Source organism: Patagioenas fasciata, chromosome 2 (assembly GCF_037038585.1).
Source record: "Patagioenas fasciata isolate bPatFas1 chromosome 2, bPatFas1.hap1, whole genome shotgun sequence".
NCBI classification, from domain to species: Eukaryota; Metazoa; Chordata; class Aves; order Columbiformes; family Columbidae; genus Patagioenas; species Patagioenas fasciata.
The window spans coordinates 152,094,659-152,110,812 of record NC_092521.1 but is presented as its reverse complement, the minus strand read 5'-3'; the positions used below and the strand labels follow the sequence as shown (position 1 = coordinate 152,110,812).

The window sequence follows — 16,154 nt, the reverse complement described above, 5'->3', positions numbered from 1 at the left end:
TTACCCTTAGAAAAGCATCTAAGCAGGCCAGGGAAGACACATAAGCAAATTAAAGAAATATGAGTTACTCTGATATGAAGTTAATTTGCTTCCTCCTTAAGTAAGAAGTCCACAGTGATTTCCAACTGCATCTGTGTGAGGAATTGTGTTCTATGAATGCAGATATTTTCATATTTTTATGCAGATATATATGTTCCCTGTGATTGCAAACCCTGCTGGGTGAAGTGTTTTGGGTTTTTTTTTTATTTATGGCAACAGGAGGGAAGACTGGTTATACATGCTGATAAAGCTTCTGAGTTGTTTCTGATCTACGGATCTTTCCGATTATTCAAATTTCATATTTTTTGGAGTATGTCAGTTGGTTTAACCATAAATACCATATGGCTTTACTATAAATATGTATGTGTGTTTTAAGTCTGCTATAGCAAACTGTTGCAGGAGAGTATTCCCTAATAGAAATCTCCTGACTTCCAGGAAAACATGTACAAGCTAATGTAAAACAAATATGTAGTAAATATGAAATTATTGCCTTCTGCACCTGTCTTACAGATTTTTGAAGCACCCTATCTCTGCACCAACCTGACATTTTTAAACAAACAGTATTCACCCTATTTAGGGGAAGAATGTTATGAGGGACTGCTTTAGACAATGTTGTCTTTTATCTTGGAAGCTGATAACCAGCAGATCAATGAGGTTTTAGAGGAGTCTATTGGCTTTAACTGCTCTCAGATGATGTCCACTATCATGACTTGGGTTATACTGATCAAGGTGATCAGTGCCTTTTTGGGAGAAATAAGTTTAATAGTTCTGGATAATATATTTTTCCCCTATGATAATCACACATTATGCTTCAATAATTTGTCATTTTATTAGTCCAAAGACATGGCTTACTTTTTATAACTCATTATTTAAAATATATGTGTTGTTACCATCACAATTTTTATTTCTACTATTTTAGTGTAGCTGCTATTTAGGCATAGTTTCCAGTGGCCAGTGTAGCTTTTTCAGGTAAGAGCTGTCTGCAGTGATCTCAGAGAACTGGCATCTTCACTCAGAGAAACAGCCTGGGCATGTTGCCCATGGTTCGGATACTTCGTATTTGAAAGCAAATCTGTTTGGCTTGAAATATTGTGGCTTAGGGTCCTTTACAGCTCAGCAATTGCGTCTTTGCAAACTGCTCTTCCTGGGATGAATGGCAGGGTTTGAATACACCTCGTTGTTATGCAGCATGTCCTACAGCTAGAGGAGCCGAACGGAACAGTAATAATCTCTGCAGAATGAGTTTTATAGAAGCCCCCAAATTCTTGCAATTGTGCTATACCAAGAACTGCAAGCAGTGTACCCAGATCAGGATGAGCTAGTAAGCCCTGTCTCCTAGCAGCAATCTTTGCTATGATATAGGTCCATTAATGTGGCACAGCATTGCTGCCACCGCTCAGGCAGAGTGCTGTGCCACGTGGATACAGATGCCCTGCTACGTGGTGTACGTTTACTCAAGCGTGCCTCGTCTCTGAGGCCCCGAGTGCTGAGAAGTCTGAATTCAGTCCCGTGTTATCAGTTGATGATGCTTCCCTGCTGGTTTCTTGAAAATCGCTGTCTCCAAAAGCAGCAGTGTGTGTTGAATAACAAACCCCTTCACATTCAGACTCTTCAGGTTTGGGAGCAGAGCCAACATTCTTGAAGAATGATTTAGTGGCCAGTAAACATCTGCAAAGTCTGTAAGACTGTCAGAAGCAGTAACATTGAAAGTAAAGATCATATCAGTAGCAATTCCCCTGTCCTGACAAGGCATTCAGTGAAAATATTTGTTCAGTCATCCTTGCTCTCATTCCCGTTATCACAGTTTCACATGTTTTGCCAAAAGAGCAATTCCGTCTTCTTTCACAAAGCTGTTCACATCCAAGGCCTTTGCAGTGTTAAATACCGGCCTACTACTGTTTCAGGACCTCCCACACATGCTTCTTCGGAGTGCAGGAGCCTCATCTGTCTTACACAAAGACTCTGCAGCGAAGAGTTCTTACAACTTTCAATTAGTGAGCATCTGCAGTGTTCAGGTTTTGCTGCTCCTTGAGGATTCAAGCTCAGTCTGGCTGATTTATTACACTGCACCGATCTCCATGATAGTCAGGATAGTCTTAGAGCTCTTGTAAGTACAATTTTCTTGCAGAGTCAGAGTAATTTAAATTGCACTGTGCTAGGACTGAAACCATTTGCAAATACAAGATGATGACTGGAGAAGGAGGAGGTGTTTCTCCTTCTTCGAAACCTCTTTGCAAATGAGTACAACTTTCTGAATAATTCAGGGCACTCGATTCTTCTGCTCCAAGAGCTTCACCCTTTCTGCCTGGTTTGCTGCACAGCCTTTCGCTTGATTAATAGGAAAACCGAAAACACAGCCCTTCTTGAGATACCTCCCAGTTAACTAGAATCTCTGAGGGCCTGTTCAGGAGGTGTCTGGGGATATTTAGGTTTGGGAAGAAATCCTGTAATGGAAATAATAACAGTGCAAGTTGTAGTGAGCAGGAGCATGAAGACTGCAATAGCTTCACAAGGGAAAGCAAAGGGAGCAGAACTAATGAAACACTAAAATCATTCTTGTGCAACTGGAAGTGAGAACAATCCATGGGCAACTATTTCCCCTGCAGTTCACTCAGCAATGTTTCTTTCTGCTGGTTATTCTGTATACAGCCACGGATGTGTGTGACCACATCTTTCCGTGTAGATTCTTATAATTCCTCAGGATACTGAATAATGGAAAGAGATACTTTTCTGATGGATAAGAACCACCCCAGTTTGAAAGAAGCCTCAAAACCCAGTTCACATCCTCACTGGGGGCTCATTGCTACTTATCTGCTAGCAAAGTACTAACGTGAACACAGCTAAGCATCTCTGAAGGCAGAATGATTAATTTTGTGATGTGCTGTTCCATGCCATTTGATAAGTTCTGGTCCTTCACAAACTTTAGTAAAGTTGTTTCCATAAGATGTCTGTAGAATTTCACAAATAGGGAACTGAGGTGCCAAACAATTGCAGTTTGAAGTCACTGTAGATACCTAAGACCTTGTGGATGCTCATGATTTCATGGCTCTTCACACATGTAAAGCACAGCTCCTGTTGACCTCATTTGCACCTACTAGTGCTCAGCACTGCTGAAGATGAGAGCCTGGGCTCTCAAATTGTAGTCGAGAGACTGGGGAATGTACTGTGGCATCTGTGAAAATGTTGGTTAGAACAGCTCGTCCAGCCCTCCACATAAACCTGTAATAGAAACAGAGCCACTGTCAGTCATTAACATGATTTACCTGGCATTGTTGGATCCATCTGACTACCTGGTATCTTCTTGTGTTCCCCTCTCATAACAGCCTTGCAGCTGCTATGCCGTGGCTCTGGAGTTGTGCTGGGAAATGTCTCAGCTGCTGCTCCTGGTTCAGCCCCGAATCAGGTCCATCCAGAAAATACCATGTGTGATTGTGCTGCTGTATCTCACGGTACATTTAGTGGGAAGGCAGACTCTTTAGACATTCCCATTTCTATGCACACATCATATAGAAGCAAACACACATATATATGAGTACATCTGTATCTCCTTATAGATATAAATAATTTTTAAAATTTCACACGTGATCCATTCATTTGCACGATCTGTTGTGCAACAGTTGTCTGCGATTACCATGAAGCAGTTTTGCAACATACAGCCATTTGTAGGGCTGTTTGACTTTTGGAACCCTGTATATGCTTATGCACTTCTTTACAAGCTGCGTGAATTCTTTATGCTAGTGATTGCACAGAGCACAATAACTTAGATACCTGGGGTTTAGTATTTGGGCATAAGTATTGTGCATATCACAGTAACCCATGCAGTAGATGGAAGCAACTACATTTGAAAAGATCATATTCATCTATCTCTTCTTTATCTTACAGGCAAGTGAAAGAAACAGTGAATTTTCTCTCCCTGACAGACTTATCCGTTCTTTAGCTGCTGGCTAAACACGCCCTGGAAATCAGTTCTGGCACTCACTTAGAAGTTCCTCCACTTGCCTGAAAATACAGCTCCTTGTAATTTAAATCGCGTTTGTGCAGCATGTGCCATGTCTGAGCCTGCTGGGCTCCCAGGGGCAGGAGAGGAGCTGGCTCCTGTGAGCAGGGCCGCGGGAGCCGGGGGGCACGTTTCTCCAAATTCTGCAGGAGGCTTCTGAAAATATCCTGTGTGCACACATTCATATCATAACGTTACACCGCATATGTAGGGTCTGCTCCCAAACCCACAGCCAACTAGCATAACAAAATCAGATTTTACTGCTGTAGTGTCAGCCTAGGGTTGAAATATGGCTTTGAAACCCTCCCTTTCACCCTGCTTTTTTAATGAAAAACAAGCGGGCTGGAGTGTAATAGTGCTTACCCTGGCTGCATTTGACTTCAGCTTTTTACTTTTAAAGCCTTATTTTAGGCTTTAAGGGTTCCCAATTAAACTTTTTAGATCCAGAGTGAAAGCCTGAACGTGCCTGCCTGCACAATAGTGAGATTCCTGGGTGGGAAAAGGATCTTTTCTAATGAAAAAGAAAGAAAATAAACACAGCGGTACATTTTCTCCCTTCATACTCCTTATTCCTCCTTATTCTTCTTTTTCCTAATGAATCTTAATTTGCCATTTTCTGTTTTCCTTTTTTCAACATCTTCCAGCCCTTTCCTTTGTTTGTTTTTTTTTGTTTGTTTTTTTTGTTTTGTTTTGGTTTGGTTTTTTTGGTTTTTTTTTTTTTTTTTGCTTCCTCTTTCCTTTCTCTCTTCTTTACTTCATGCTCTCCTTTCTCTGCTGCCTAACTTGGCTTTCACTGTTAACCCATAATGGTTTGCAATAGGAGGACCAACTACTTCATCTTTTCAGTCAACACAGCACATGCTGTAAATCCCTTTCTAAATAACTCCAAAAAAATGAAACCTAAATCAGATATTTGTTTATCCATTATGAAATGCATGAGGGAGACTATTGCCAAGGAATCTGACAACATTACACTGTTAGTTACATGCCAACTCAATGAGTAAAGATTTGGTTCCAGTCAGCTTTGCAGCAAACTTGAAAACAACATAATACCGTATAACCGCCTGTTCATTAACAACTCACCTCCAACACTACACAGCCCTGACTCACATTATAAGCTCTACTAAAGTCTGGCTAAGAAAACAAGTCTCACACAGTGTCCTGCATCTCACCAAGGAGAACACACTGTCACTGGTCATGGGAAATTTAGAGCCAGTTGTGACAGCGTGAACAATGGAGTGATTTACACCAGGTTTGTATCTACTTTGCTAACTCATAAATTCTTCCATGCAGGTGCACAGCCCAAGACTGTAAGGCCATTTGCACCATGCCTACTATTATGCGAGGCTTTCAGTGCACTTATTAATACAAATGTTAATATAGACCTGCAAACTCAATTCTCTTTTATGGTTTATAAAATACACCTATCCCAGTCTCTGTGGGCATGTACACTCATTTTATAAAAATCACATGTATTAAAATGTAACTAGATGCCTACTCCCACTTCAGCAGGCTCCAGGCTACACAGGGGAAAAAAAATCTTCAGATTCCCAGATATTCAGCAAAAATACTTGAGAGGTACCAGTCCATCATAGTTAAATCTTACATCTCATTTTTTTTTTTTTACAAGAAGTACATTTCCAATAATGTTTTCCCTGGAAAGGCTTGGTCTGAAGAGTGATGGCAAAGGGATATTTCCAACATTGGCACGACCCAACCCATGAGTCTTAACAGAAGAGGTCAGACCAGTGCTAAAGCTCTTCCTGGAAAAAACGAAACAAAACAAAACACTGGATGAACAGGGAAAAATATTCACTGTAACTGTCACTGTGAACATAAATTGTCATTGTGCACTTTGTTCATCTGAAAGGACGCAACAGCTGATGACAGGCCAGTCATTATATTGGGTGTCATTGTGAAGCCAAAGGAGTGAAGTAATGGGGTTGTGAGGGTGGCTTCGTTACAAGCTGCTCCATAACCTCCTCCTGGAAGAAAGAGAGAACAGTGGTAAATGACAGCATTGCTGAAAGGGAGTTTTCTCTAGAGCCTGGGCCCAGAGCTTGTTCCTGCAAGTTTCTGACAGCTTTCCTCCTCCTGCCCAACAAAAGGACACAGCAATAAATCTTTGTCAGTAGAATCTGGTACCCCCCTGAGATCTGACCAGCTGCAGTTGGTATCACACATACTTGCAGGTCACGCTGCCTTACCATGTCTGCAGCCACAGGTCCCCTGAAACTGAAATGGGGACTTTCATCCCTCCACCGAAAGGCTCTGCTGCACAAGCACTGCCAGCCCTGGCTGGGTAGATTCACGTGGACCTGCCCAGACCTGCTCTGGGCAAAAGTGGCTTCACAAGGAACAACACTGAGCGGACCCTGTGTGAAGATGGCACAGGATCTGTGGTAAATCAACCGCCAGGACAAGTTTGGGAATGTTTCTGTAGGAGACTCTGTGGTTTGGAGTGTCTTCCAGCATGAGCTTTCCTGTATGTGCTTCTCTGTAATTCATCCTTAATAGGTCTGATCTCTGTGGGGAAACCGGGGAGGAAAAAGGAAAAGGAAAAGGGTCTTAAGAGTTACTGTGCTGGATTGGACAAATCCCATTTATATCTAGGAAGTCTTTGGTAGTGTGGGTCTCTGGTTGAGTGATATTTGCGTTCAGAAACTCTTTTATATGTTCACATCAGGTTCAAAATGGGAGGACTCCCAAGTGTGGGCATGGGAAGGCCAACTCTGTCTTCCTCCAATTCAAGCTAGAGGAGCTGAGGTTTGCTGTGCTTGGGTTTTTCAAAAGGTGCTACAGTCTTTGCACTAAGATGAAATGACATTTCTTGTAAGAGGAAAGGGCCTGGTGTGGTGTTCTGGGCTACAATTTTCCCTCCCTTGCACTGCTGAGCAGCCCGTGCTAAAGCCACCTTCCCTCCCCAGATGTGGGTAAATGTTAGTGATGTGTGATTCATGGCCTAGTTTGAGATCCTTTGAGAGGAAAGGAGCCGCGTCAATGCAGAAAAGTACAGGAATATTAACTCCAGCTAGCCCAATTTTGTTCTTGGAGAACCAGAGATCTGGAAGTCGTATGTGCCCTGAAATAGTGGTTTGGAAAATACTAGAATGAAGGGGTGTGTGTGTGACCTACAGAAATACCTCATCTCACCACTAATTTACTCACATGTGTAAACTTCATTTTTCATTCAGCTGCTCCAATTTATTTCCTATTCCTCCCTCTTTTTCATCCTCTTGCTTGTTTTGAAAATGCTGGTCAACACATGTTAAACCAGAGTCTCCAAAACCAACAAAAGAAAGTTCAGGAGAGGCAGAGAGAGAAACAGCTGAATAACGATGCCAATTTTTAAATGAAGATAAGTTATACAGGACCTTTTACTGAACCAACAAATATTTTATAGTGTTCACCATTTGGGGCCAGCAGTTCTTTTTTCCTCTCCATTTTGAGGTAGAAAGTGTGTAATTCATCAGGAATCTGTACATGTTTAAGTAGCTTCAAGAAATATTACGGTCATGTGGGACTAACCTACTGTGTCTTGACTTCCGTGTCCATTTTTTTCCCGACTACATAATGTTCTGTACCCTTTCCTCTCTGTCTCATTCCCTCATTCGCACATTCTTTCCCCTGTTGGTTTCAAGCCATCTTTGCTTTGTCAGTGTTACCTGATAACACAAAGCAGGGTTTTAAGCCAGTTTTGCTGTTTGGCTTGAGGTGTATAAAACATCGAGCAGGGGAGCAACGTGGATGTTTCTTGGTCCTACGTAAGTGGTTGGTCTTTCCTTTGCTGTTCCCGGCAGTGCCTTTAGGTGAAGTCAGTTCATCACCACACACATGATATTCTTAGATCCAAAGAATAAAATGTAACTGTAATTAACATTATTCAGCACACCCCCAAAGTCATCCAAGTATATAAAAGTTATTAGTCTGGACTCAGCAAACACTAAGGGTCTGAATTGTTCTGAAATATTTGAATGTGCCTCAAGCACCGTGTAGCCAGGGAGTGTTTGTATGTTGTAAATTTGAGTAGGAATATGTGCTACAGCATTGTCGCTCTGGCTTCTCTAAGGTTGGATGCAGTACATAAAAAGGCAATGTCTGTGTACTTAGATGTATATCTTCTTGTGAATTATTTGTATATTATTTTGACAACAGTAAGGTGTAATGGCAATATACTGGAGGTAAGTGATGCTATCGTCCAGTTTATGGATGGTTTACCTGCAAGAACCCTGGGGTTTATTTTCTTTGAGTGGGTTTTTCTGGTAGCAGAAGAACAAAAGAAAAAAAAGGTATAGGAGAAAATCTGGAAAATTCTGCTCTTAAATGCATTTGAAATGGTCGAAGTATTGCCTAGGCATGTTGTCTTTGGACTTCTGAGACTCATTTCCATCTCTGCTAAAATGGTACTGCAGACTACCTTGCAAGAGAGCTGTCAGGATCAGCCAATGAATATTTCTGAAGAAATTTCATGGTGAAAAAAAAATAATGTATGCTACACATATTATTAATAATTATGTGTGTCCTGAAAAATCCCATACTATATCACAAAGCTGGTATTGTCCAGTGACTACACTCTTGGCTCTGCATGCTACAGTAAACTGTATACTGAAAACTCCTACTAATGGAAAGGTATACAGGATTCCATTGGTAAGTGATTTATAGTGACTTCCTATTATAAACAAGAGAGAACAAATATCCCGCCTTGCTGGTTTCTTTGGGTGGATGGTGAGAGCAGAATGAGACATTCCTGGCCAGGCAAAAGCTGATTCTTTGGATGCTTGCAACTAACAGGGAGCAGAGTGAAGCACCAGAAAGTGAGATGTCAATGACAATCCCTAATTATAAATGATTGAATTTCCATTTTCCTAGTACTTAAAACTTTCCATTTTTAGAGCAAACAACCACTGTTTTAAGTACTTTCCAAACTTGCAAAAAAGAGATATTTCCAATATTTAATATTAAATAGACTTAACTATAGATAGTTTATTTAGGAAGGTTATTTGTGCTGGCCAGTGGTATGCTGTTGATTAACTTCAGTGTACACCCTATCAAATAAGTGTTGAGAACAGCGTGGAATATTATAATGCATCAGCATTGACTTTCTCTTGTGTCACTTGACACATTGATCTAAGCTTGTCAAGTCTGTATGTGTTGAAATTTGTGGGACAGCCTACCTTGATCCAGCTTGTGAGAGGACCACACTTTTTTGGCAGAGACCAGAGGTGGCTGCTACCTAAGGTGTGTTAGGTTAAAGTTAACCACAGTGCTTGGAGAGGGCAGCTATGGTGCCTCTGTGGTACCTTGTAAACTGTGCTGCCTCTCATGTAGTGAGAGAGGGCTCCTAAGTGAAGGGCCAGGTCTGCCCATCAGTACTTGCTCTGAGCTGAGTCCTTAGCTGAGACTACTCAGAGATATCAAGTATGCTGCACCATTTTTCCCTTATTTCCATCACCATTTCTGGAGTTGCTACCCAGTCCCAGTGCCATTTCCTCATTGCCTCAGAGAAAAAATCTGGGAACATGTTGTGCCATGGTCAAGAAATCAAACACTTTCCATATTAAGAATTCTGTTCTTTGATAGTATTAGTGAAACAGTCTCACCAAAATGTTGCTTTTACAGTTGAAATATACTTTGCAAGTGTAGTGCAGATATGTCAAATATCAAAAGCTTTAATTATCAAAAGCTTTAATTAGTATTATAGTCATGAGTAAAGCAGGTAAATTGTAAAAGAGTAAGAAAAAGCAAAGCGTAGAACAAGATTCACTGTTAGTTTTTGTTTTGGTTTTGTTTTTTAATTGATAAAATTTTGCCATCTACGTTCCCTCTCTTGTCAGTGAAGAGCTAGACATGGCTATACTGCAATTCTTCCAGGCTGAGCTACACAGTTAAGGCTGTAGTTACACCAGCAGTTTGATCTGTAAAGGAAAGATACGGTCCTCCCATCATTCAGCTCACAGCTTATCCATGTAGGTGATGATGCTACCTAAAGGGAAACAGTGGGAGGAGGTGGCCATAGAAGAGGGCCGTGTCTGGTTTTGCAGCGGCACTCAGGGGTGTTGCACTGTGGTGTTAGGAGAGCTGAAACCATTTATTGGAGGACTTTTATGTTGTTTGTGAATGGAGTCTGGACAACTAGCCCGGATAAAGGTATATGGCTTAGATGGCAGGTTCATGGCAAGTGAGGTGAACCCTACTCTTCCTTTTGAATTGGAACAAATTGGTTTGACCAGCAAGACATCAAGGAAAGCATGAGGAAAGGTCTTTGTCTCTCTCAGTGTGGTTGTCCTCATACACAGCAGGGTGCTAATACTTACTTCCTCCACTTAAGGGCTGTTCAGACAGATGTGAGCTGCTTGGATGCTATGGTAGTGCAAACTAGGCTATGCTGTAAGAAGTTTGGTGTAACAGAAAAGGATTTTTGGCAAGAAAAAGGGGGCCTGCGCTTTAGAATGGTGGATTTTCAGACTTCATTGTACTAACACGCTTTTACAGCAGTTATTAGCAAGAGCTTTGCAAATTATCAGTGATGGTTTTATTGTAACCCAGTTTCAAGTTTCTTTGACATAAATTATTTATTTGGAAAAAAAACACCAAACCATAAAATCTGAATGGAACTTAAAAAGACTTGTAATTCAAGAAAAATCTTCAGCAAAGTTGAAGAATGCTCTTTGCTCCTGGATTTTATTTTTTAGCTTTGCTACTGCTTTTATGTAGCATGGGCAAGCTGCTTGCTTTTAGAACTGGCTAAACACCAGTGAAAAATATTTGCAAATACTCCTTCAAATAAACGCTGGAATTGGAATGTGTGTCACCATTCACACCTACTTTCTCAGAAGTTTGTACAAGCAATTTTTTTGTTCATATGAAATATTTTCCAACAGCAAAAGAAACTGACAGATGCTTGAGAGAGGTATATTTATAGCCAGGTTTGCTCTGGCAACAATGTTCTCTATTACTTGCCATTTCCATTTCTATACCTACTGACCTATTCAGTCCTAAGCCTCCTCTTTAAAATTCTATTTAATAAAAAAAAAAAAAAAAAAGGCAAGGTTAAAAAATTACTTGTAACTACAGCATGAAGAAGGAGATTTCTGGTGTAATTTTGTACCTCTCTCTGGATCAAATGGCTTCTTTTTTTCTTGATTGCTTCTCCTCTGTTTAGGTTTAGTTTCCCTCTCTTGAATCCCGTTCAAGCATTCATCTAGGAGAGCTTAAGAGATACTGATTTAATATGTGCTCTGTTGGAACAAAATGTAAACTTTGGTCACCTATAGACATTTATTTCTAAAGCTGATTTGCAAAAGGATGGAGGCCTGCTAAGTCACATAGCTTGGCAAACATCTGACCTCTGAAATAACAGCTGGTCCACCTGCATTTCTTTGGTGAGACTGTTGTCTTCAGTGGTCCCCTCCAAGTGCTGGGGAGGGTGGCTGGGCTGAGCCAGCTGACACGGGTTGGCTGGAGGAGAAGACGGGTTGCTGGTCAGTGCTGGGCAAAGTCTCTTGTCAGTGAAGAGCTATCAAGAGCTGCAATGATCTTTGGGACCTATGCCACTGGAAGCTTTGTTTAAAAAAAAATCGACTTTTAATTAATAATCTGATGGAAATCTAGCAATAAGGTTGATTTTTAGTTGGGAACCCAGCTTCATAAGGAAGGGCATTACTGTGTGAGATTTATGCTGCGTGTAGGGGCTTTTGGGGCCCCGTATTAATTAGTGCTCATGCTAATGGTGTTTCTTTTGTTTGAGTGGTTCTCCATAGGCATTGCAGTTAGGCATTGGTTTCTTGCTCCGCTATAATGTGTTTCTGTGTCAGAAGAGCAAGCCAACTGAATAAAGCTTATAAATTTCTGCATGGTAAATATTTCTGGCTTCTCTGCAACGTGAGGACTTCATGAATGAACAAATGTGACTCTTGATGGGGTAGTGTAGCTTATGCCCATGATGCAATTCCATCTTTGCAGGCTGGGAACCAGGTGTGCTTGTTGGTTGTGTCCTTCTCAGCCTCGGCTGTGACGGGGTCTCACCCTGGGCAAGGGGCGCATTAAAAACCACACAAATCCTGTGTGTGTGGGTGAAAGTCCTATTTTTAGTGCATACAAGAAGGGCATTCACTGAACGGCAATGAAGCTGATTTTTATTTTTAAGTTTTGCAGTTCCTTATGTCCTGAAAAATACAGGTGACCCTCCAAGACCAGCTTTATTTTGACCATCACCAAAATAACCAAAATACTTTTTCCCAGGCAGGACTGGTATGGGTTGCACTGAGCAGGGTTTAGCACCAGTTCTACCAGTGGAGTTCTGGTGAGACTCAGTGAGGTTCTGCCTCATCAAAGCCTTTTTCTGTAAGGTCATGTCTTGGGGACCTCCCCACAGCATTTTTTTTTGACATGTGCCCTGCTCCAAGCTCAGTGTAGATTTCTCCAGGCAGACACTTGTGTGTAGCTGGCCCTTGATATGTGTCCAAACACACATTTTATTGGGAAATCTGGTATCAATTTTGTTATTAATCTTGTGTTATTTTTCCATGTACCTATTCAATGAACTTTGTCATTTTAAAAACTATTAAGAGAAAGTAGACGTCTTCTTTTTTTTTTTTTTTTTTTTTTTCCCTATTTTCTGTTTTCAGAAACTCTGGAGAATGGACCAAATAAGTGTGAAAGGTGAGTAAGGAACTTCACAGTTTTCCAAAATTATTATTATTATGGTTCTCCTGACATCGTGTAGCTATGTAAGCTGTACCTGTAAATATTTGTTATTGCTTGAATCTAGCGCAGCTAACAGAAAAGGAACCAGCAAAGATGAAACATACTGGAAGGAGATCAACGCAGCTATGGCCCTAACGAACCTTGCCCAGGGGAAGGATAAACTGCAGGGAACTACCAGCTGCATCATTCAGAAATCATCACATATATCAGAAGTAAAGACTGTTAAAGTGCCGTTAGTTCAGCAGTTTTAAGAGATGGGTCCTTTTCCTTTTTCCTGTCAAACATTTTCCTCTCAGCATTGGTTTTTAGCAAAATCAGATTCACAGATACGAGGCGAATGTGGGAAACAGACCCCCTTTTACAGTTTAAAAAAATAATGTTCCTTTCTGACTCAGACGCTTTCATTGTATTAAATGAAATGTTCAATTGCTTCTATAAAAGGCATGTAAATTATAAAAAACCCTGTTTTTATCAAAACATTAACTTATTTTATGTTAATCAAAGTGCGCATAACGTTTGCATTGCTATTACAGTAAGTGCCTTGCTTTCAAAAAATAAGCTATAACGTGGGCATAGTATTACAGTATTATGCCTCAAAATGACAATGCCATAATGCTAAAACTTTGTATATTATTCCAAGTGAGCTTAAGCAGCCTAGGGCTAAACACATTACTGCTGGAAGCCCTGGAGAATTGTGCTTATTTGACTTGTACAAATTGACGAGTCTTAATTAAGTTGTTACATCATTTTCTCTATCTTTTTTTAATCAACAGTGTTATAAAAATTGTACAGTATGTTTTGTCAAAGTGACAATGAGGTTGTTATGCATGTTTCTTACCTGTATATGCAGTATATTAAAATACCAAAATCATTCCTTTGAAAAGTGCAATACTCTAGAACACACAAATTTAGGAAATAAGTTAATTGTTCAGATTATTTTGAACTTATACATATGCTCCCAGCTGTATTGCTCATCGAAGATTTCTAGTTGAGAAGGTTCCAGCCAGACTAGCTGTAAATTCAAGTTGAATTTCTATAATTTTAAAGCTTTGCTAGTGACTAACTGAAGTTTTGATAGAAGTTTATTCTGGTACAAAACTAAGTCTATAGTGCCATTTATTATTTGCAATGGAGCTCAAAAAAGCTTCCACAGTAGAAATTATTATTTTAATGTGATTTAATCATTTTAATTTTGTACGTACTGCATAAATGAGGACAGTTGATTGACAGTTCACATTTCAGTGAGAAAAAGCTGTAATATAAACTATCAAAGCTGAAATTAGAAACACAGATGGGAAAAGAAACATTGAAAAGCTTAGCATTTAAGGTGGGAGTTTTTCAAGTAGATACTAAGCCATGTATTAAATGTCATGTCTCTAAACTTGACTGCTATTGAGTGTAATAACTAGCATAAAACCAGGTTTATTTTTAAGTTTTATTGGGAGGTGTACAAGTTAGTCTCAAGTCATATAACAATAGTTTAATGAGGTTTACAGTGCTTGAATAAACGTGGCAAAGCCAAAAAATGATTTATACTGAATCAGTTACAGAAAACTGGAAAAGAGCTGATTGTTGCTAGAATTTGGATTTTTTCCTGTGGGTATCCTGTCAGGATTTTTCCTACTTGTCGCTTTCCTCGTTTTTCTTTTTGGTGAGCCATCAATGAACAAGACTGAAGTCCTGCTCCCACTGAATTCAATGGCAGAACTCCCACTTCAGTGGAAGCTTGACTGTGCTAATGATGAAACGAAATTGCAAGTATAGGCTTTCCAGTTGCACTAAAATAGCCAAGATCCATTGCAAATATCAGCCTTGATGTGACTTTTTAGGAAAATTCTTGTTGTAACATAACATGTTGTTGGGTTTATTTAGTGTACAATGAAAATTATTTGATATGAAAATATTTTGTACATATATATTTTTACTTTGTTTTCTAAATTGCTGATTTGCAATGACTTAAAGTGCCAAGCAAGAAATGTATGTCATGACTGTATGAACAGTTGAAGTATATGTTTTACTGACTTGCATCATTATGTGTCTAAGATTCCATGACATTAATTTTTGATACTTTACTGGATTTTGGCATAATAATGTGAGTTTATAACTAATAGCAGTGAGTTAATACTTCACTTTTGTTCATACTATTATAAGTTATTCTGGTATTAAATATTTTGTGACAATAAATTGATGGTTTTGACAAACTTTTCTGTTAGAAGTATTCACAGTGTTTTGTCTACATAAATGACAACAAAATTTGTCCTGTAAAAAAAGTACTTTTGGGGACTTCTCTGGAGTAAAACTGGAGAAGACAAGCCATTGTATAAATAAGTTGTTCATGGTTCTTTTTTTTAAATGATCAAAGCACAAAGAATACTCTGTAAAACACATCAAGTGGGTTTTAAATTTAAGAAATACTTGGCATAATTTCTTGTTACCATTTCCTTTAATTTATTTTTTTCTACTGCTGCTTTAGAGTTTTCTGAAAACACAAATTCTAATGAATTATGTGTGTGGTTTTTTAAATAACAAAAATCATGATCAGTGCTGAGCCAACAGCTAATGAAGACTCAATAATTATTTATGATATTGGAAAAACAAACATTATTATTATTGCTCTTCTTTGTTTCAACATATGTAACCATTTTAGTAAAATAAATAATTGCAAACAACATCGTGCTGGTTTGAATCAATTATTCATTTATCTGTGCTTAGTTCCATTTCTGTTTTCCTGTTATAGTCGGGGTTTCTCAGTATTGGACTACAAGCATGTGATCAGCAAAGGCAAAGCAGGAATGCTAGTCTTTTGATTAATACACTTTGTGGTGCATAGTTACATGAAGTAGTTTAGCCCATCCCTGATGAAAATGACTATTGAGTGAGTTTAGGCTAATAACTGTTAATGACAACATGGCATGATGCTTATAAATCCTCCACATTGGAGGGGTGCAGAGGGAGCCATAGCTAATCACTGTCCTGAGTCACCAGAGGAGATCCATGGGCTGGGAAAGACTTTGGTCATTCAAGGATTTTTATGAGTACAGGCTACGTTTGTCTGCAGTACCATGCATGGATACAGTCTGGCTGGGGAGCCTTGGTGGAAAAGGAGATGCCATCAACCCATCCAGAAGTTAAGTGCTCATAGTAAAGAGAGCTCAGGACAACTGGTCTCCTAACTTTTGAGCCTCAGCCGAGTTCCTCCAGTTTCATGGGTCTTGAGGAAGCCCTGGGACATATTCCACTGCATTGCTTCCAAGGGCCAGAGGAGATGGGTGTATCTGCTGGTAAGACCCCTGTGTGGGATGAAAGATGAGAGTCATCCAGCCTCCCCCAGAGCTGCAACAAAGCTCCTGCAAGCTGAGCTCCACCAGGGCTTTACAAGTCTTATTTCAAATTTCTGCATTCAAAAGACCAC

General features: G+C 39.8%; 1 protein-coding gene across 9 annotated transcripts in view; it reads left to right on the top strand.

Annotated features, from left to right (window-relative positions):
- Positions 1-15,413, top strand: part of MKX (mohawk homeobox) — a 48,269-nt gene extending 32,856 nt beyond the window's left edge. For 5 of the 9 annotated variants that reach the window (XM_071805261.1, XM_065831408.2, XM_071805260.1 and 2 more), the window contains 2 exons: positions 12,664-12,697; positions 12,807-15,413. In XM_071805261.1, coding sequence (XP_071661362.1) covers positions 12,664-12,697; positions 12,807-12,993 — 221 coding nt within the window. In that variant the 3' untranslated portion in view covers positions 12,994-15,413. The remainder of the gene's footprint in view (positions 1-12,663; positions 12,698-12,806) is intronic. The other 4 variants (XM_071805263.1, XM_065831411.2, XM_071805262.1 and 1 more) reach the window with 3 other exon arrangements.
- The last annotated feature ends 741 nt before the right edge of the window (positions 15,414-16,154 follow it).